Source organism: Salvia miltiorrhiza, unplaced genomic scaffold (assembly GCF_028751815.1).
Source record: "Salvia miltiorrhiza cultivar Shanhuang (shh) unplaced genomic scaffold, IMPLAD_Smil_shh original_scaffold_233, whole genome shotgun sequence".
NCBI lineage: Eukaryota > Viridiplantae > Streptophyta > Magnoliopsida > Lamiales > Lamiaceae > Salvia > Salvia miltiorrhiza.
Window position 1 is genome coordinate 335,942 of NW_026651507.1, and position 4,802 is coordinate 340,743.

At 33.0% G+C, this 4,802-nt stretch overlaps 1 protein-coding gene across 2 annotated transcripts; it reads left to right on the forward strand.

The window, feature by feature from the left end:
• The first annotated feature begins 690 nt into the window (after positions 1-690).
• On the forward strand, positions 691-4,085 carry LOC131003608 (uncharacterized). Of its 2 annotated transcripts, none has more exons than XM_057930140.1 (4): positions 691-1,031; positions 1,107-1,622; positions 2,496-2,670; positions 3,834-4,085. In XM_057930140.1, the coding sequence occupies exons 1-4, from the start codon at positions 1,026-1,028 to the stop codon at positions 3,857-3,859; spliced, it is 723 nt and encodes a 240-aa protein (XP_057786123.1). In that variant the 5' UTR covers positions 691-1,025; the 3' UTR covers positions 3,860-4,085. The 2 variants fall into 2 exon arrangements, with proteins under 2 accessions (XP_057786123.1, XP_057786121.1); XM_057930138.1 differs by having other exon boundaries at positions 695-1,031; positions 2,385-2,670.
• The last annotated feature ends 717 nt before the right edge of the window (positions 4,086-4,802 follow it).

The following is a 4,802-nucleotide window of genomic DNA, read 5'->3' on the forward strand; positions in this document are numbered from 1 at the left end:
TTAATTTTAAATTAAAAATTCCTTTTTTAATATAGTATAGATATGAATTAATAAATTAATGAGTGCGAGAACTATATACATTGATAATAAATGAGTACAAGAACTCGTGTAGTAATGCCACCACCGACATTCATAAATTCAACGTTCATTTAGTGTTCTCACATTCACAACTATAATAAAATAACCATAAACCTTTAATTTGAAGTGACCACTAATCTGTCACAATTATTAATAATTAAAACTAAAATCTATTTTTTTTAAAACAAGCACAATCCCGCTTATAAAATAGTAAACCATATTTACCGGTTTCCATAAGAACATGAAAATTAATACTATTGCATAGCAAATTAGCAATGGGATTTATCCAATAAGTATTTTATAGCAGTATCCAAGATATCGATATTATAAACCCTAATTATAAAATAATTTAAAAATTAAAAAGACAATCCTTTTGTTCACATTTTCCACATCAATGAAATAAATATATTTATACACCCGACAAAACAAAAGTTACACTCCAAAATAAAAACACTGTTAACTCATAAAATCCATTAAACAGGAATATTTTTTTTGGAAGGGAAATAGGAATATATTCAGACAAAAGAAAATTAAGTTTACAACAAATAAAGAAAGCATAGTGTAGATCTGTATCACCATATATGGGTGACCTAACTTTGGAAATGAAATTCATATATTGCAATATCATGAACTCGAATTATATTAATTTTTTTTTAAATAATCATATGCTCCATTTGTTCCTGATTTTAATTTCTAAAGTGAGTAAATTTACTTTTTTCATTACTTCTTGATAAATGAGTATCGTAAATTTTTTTAAAAAGTGTACTTAGAAATCCGTTATGATTAATCATTTTCCCTCAAAAATACAAACAAAACCTTGGATCCATAAACTCAAACTTTAGTCGATCGCTTCTGTCCAAGAAAAAATAAAAAGAAAAGAAAAAAATCTCTTTTCCAAAATCCCTCTTTTGGATCTTTCCGGCTTCCGCAAATTTCATCCAATCCATATGCAGGTAAGAAACTGATCACAATTCTCGAGATTAAATCACATTTCCCCGCAATTAAACAATCGATCAATCGTTTCTCAGGTCTCCGCCATGGATTTCTTCCGCAAGGCCAAATCAGTGAAGCTGAAGAGCCGCCACGACAAGTATCTGACGGCCGGCGGCGACGATCACTCCGTCTTCCAGGAGCGGTCGGAGAAATCGGTGATATGGACGGTGGAGTTCGTGGAGGGAGCCGGCGGCGTGGTGCGGCTGCGGAGCGGCTCCGGCAAGTATCTGACGGCGCTGGACGAGGAGTTCCTCCTCGGCGTCACCGGCAGGAAAGTGGTCCTGACGCTGCCGGCGAAGCTGGACTCGTCGGTGGAGTGGGAGCCGATCAGGGACGGGATGCAGATCAAGCTCAAGACCAGGTACGGCAACTACCTGCGCGCCAACGGCGGCGTGCCGCCGTGGCGGAACTCCGTCACGCACGACATCCCTCACAGGCACCACGATTGGATCCTCTGGGACGTCGAGGTCGTCGACCTGCGCTCCGACGCCGATTTGTCCGAGGATGACGTCACCTCTTCCAATTTCACTCTCCGTTTGCCGAGTAACGTGGTTAGTGTTTTTTTTTATTATAAAATATCTCGAACTTTTTTTTTACGTTTTATTTAAAACATCTCATTGTATAAAATTTGATGAACGAACGGTAACTCTGCTCAAATTGATTGAAGTAAGTTGTGAATTATACACCACCAATGCTAACAATTCAAGAATTCTTTGACGAGATGAAGTCATCTTTCGATCATCAAATTTTATATAAGAGAAAATGAAAATTTCAAAACATATAATGAAAAATACTGAAAATTCAGAATATAAAACATTATTAATCCATAATGTTAATAGTAATTTGCGAATGAGTTATATATAAGTTGATCTAGCTTCGTCTCTTACTAAAACAACATAAGTCGGAATATCTCTATGAATTAGAGTAGGCCGTTTGGATTTTTTTTATAGTAGTTCATCTAATAAATTTTAATGTAAGTCGAAATTTCTGATTATAAAGATTTTGAAATACAAAAATTGTTGCGGTGCTTGAGCTCCCCGAGCTCCTCTCCTACTTTTTCTTACATAATTCATAAATTATATACTAATAACTACTCTTTACATTATCTCTTACTCAATTTGACATTTATATATATGTAACATATCTCCCAAAAACTATATTCTCTTAATAACTTTATTATAAACAACTCATTTAATATTCGTATCCAAAAAAAATACAGTAAGATATTTAAAGTGGGACGGAGATAGAGAGAGATAAAACTTGGGTTGTTGATATGATTGTTTATAGTTTTATAAGTGTTGGTGATGGATCAGTCTAGTTCATCGGAAGATTCATCGAGGAAGTACGAAGGTCGGCTTATATATTACTATGTTGTGGACGATGATGGGAATGCCGATGATTCAGTTGAAGGCCTCTGTTTGCAGCTGAAAGGGAGTAGGCTAGAGGACTTGATTCAAAGGTTGGAGGAAGAAAGCGGGCTACACGACATTATCGTCTGCTCTCGTAGTCGTTTTGATGGCAAACTTTATCCGCTTCGCTTGGCCCTGCCTCCGGACAACGCCCCGATGCACGTCTTCGTAGTCCCCTCGACCTCCAAAGGTAGGTACCTTTGATCATACCTTATCATCGTACTATCAGTTATCACATTCTTGCCTCAAATCTATGCAAACACCACTTTTTATGTTTTCTTTGTTAGAAATTCTTGATGTCATCTAATGATAAGCATCGGAATAAACAATCAAGAATATGATCTGGAAGTATAACTAATTCATGTAATAAACACAATAATCAGAATACTTACTTATTGTGTAGAAAATAATTCTGTAGCAATTCATGTAATTGAATCCATTACTATAATATCCACGCGTACTTTAGATCTAATGCAAGAGCAATTTCTGGTACAGAATCTAACCTTTCCAGTTGAATTGTACGTATTTTTTCTTTTGTATTTCTATGTCTAACAAAATAAATTTGTTCCTCTAATAATAAGAATAGATATTGCGCTATCACACCTAGTCAAACTATTAGTTAATTAATGAGTTAATAGTGTTTTATGTCCCGAACTTTCATTTTCTCCTAAAAAGTATCGAACTTTCAACTTTTTTCATAAAATGTCCCGCTATACAAAATTTGGTGACAGAAAGATATCTTATCTTGCGGATGAAATATTTTGAAAATCTCCATTGTTGAAAAACCATATTAAGAACCATTGTTGGTGGAAAATGTTGAAAATTCGGGATTTTTTGTCATCTTTCCATCACCGAATTTTGTATAGCGGGACATTTTATGAAAATAAAAATTGAAAGTTTGGGACTTTTTCGGAGAAAATGAAAGTTTGGAACATTTTATAGAAAATGCTAAAAGTTCGGGACATAAAATACTATTAACCCTTAATTAATCTAGTAATCCAACTAGTCAAACTATTAGTTAATTAACTAAACCCAAAATCGTTATATTAGTATATTCTAATCCAGTCCACATTTATTTGATTCTTGTAACATTCTTGATATATCATTGAAGGCTCATCTACTTTACTAATTTGTACTATATCCTCCCTCCATCCCACTATGTATTCTATTTTGGGTTTGTTCCATTATAAATAACTTGTTTTCATAAAGAGAAAAATTTAATACTTAAAAAAGTGTGGACTCTACCACTTTTAGCAAATTTATACATTTTTCTTAATTTCCCTGTCGAAAAAATTTTGAACCACTTATAGTGGGACAAAAAAGTACTAATCACCGTGTGCTTTCTTTTGGCAGCGGCAAATGAGTTGATGCCATCTTAGAATTACTGGTCTGAGTCGCGATGTTATAAGCTCGTGTTGAGTGAATTTTGGTTATGGTGTAGAAACAACACTAGATGGTGATGAAGATGAAATTAAAGAGGTGAAATAGACTCCGACTTATGGTGTCTTTGAAGATGAGACGTAGTATTGTTATTACAATGGAAACTTACAAACGTTGTTTGTCTCAAAGTTAATTATACTATTGCTCTCAGCTCTTCGCTTTAAATCTTTCGATGCTCTTGAGTTTTCGATTTGGATTGCAAGGCATGCTATTTTAAATGTATTATGCTCTCTTCGTCCTTAAAAATGTATCACTTTTTTTTTTTTTTGTTTGTCCCTTAAAAATATATCACGTTTATTTTGGAACATAACTAAACAACTATTTATATTTTGGGTATTTGGTATATAAATTCATGAGCTTTATTCACTTTTTGGTATTTAACATGAACTTTAAATCTTTATAAATATATGAACTTTACTTTCTTTTGGTATTTAACATGAACTTTAAAATATAGTTATAAATACATGAATTTTAAATTTATTAAATTTTTTGACTCGTTTTTCATTTTTTTCCCAAATTAAAGCTGACTTGGAATGCCTGAATTTTGACGAGGACAATTTTTCGCTATAAAAATTAATCTTCACCGTTCAATTTTTTATCCATTTTTTATATTCCGAATTTCTGAATTTGACTTTCTGAATGATGAAATTGGCTTTCTGAAATTCCCAAATCTTAAAGACGAAATTTGCTTTCTGAATTTGTGAAATTTGTAGACAAATTTTTATCGTTCACTTTCATATTTTAGTTTTAGGTTAATTTTTCCAAACAAAAAATGACGACGTCGTATCTCAACGCCAAATTATCCACATTAAGATTCAAGCATTACAAGTAAGCTTTAATTTGAGAAAAATAAAAAACGTGTCAAAAATTGAATAAGTTTAA

Coding starts and splice junctions, on each gene's coding strand:
- LOC131003608 (XM_057930138.1), top strand. Junction 1,623..2,384: donor TCCGTTTGCCGAGTAACGTG/GTTAGTGTTTTT, acceptor GTGATGGATCAG/TCTAGTTCATCGGAAGATTC. Junction 2,671..3,833: donor AGTCCCCTCGACCTCCAAAG/GTAGGTACCTTT, acceptor TTCTTTTGGCAG/CGGCAAATGAGTTGATGCCA.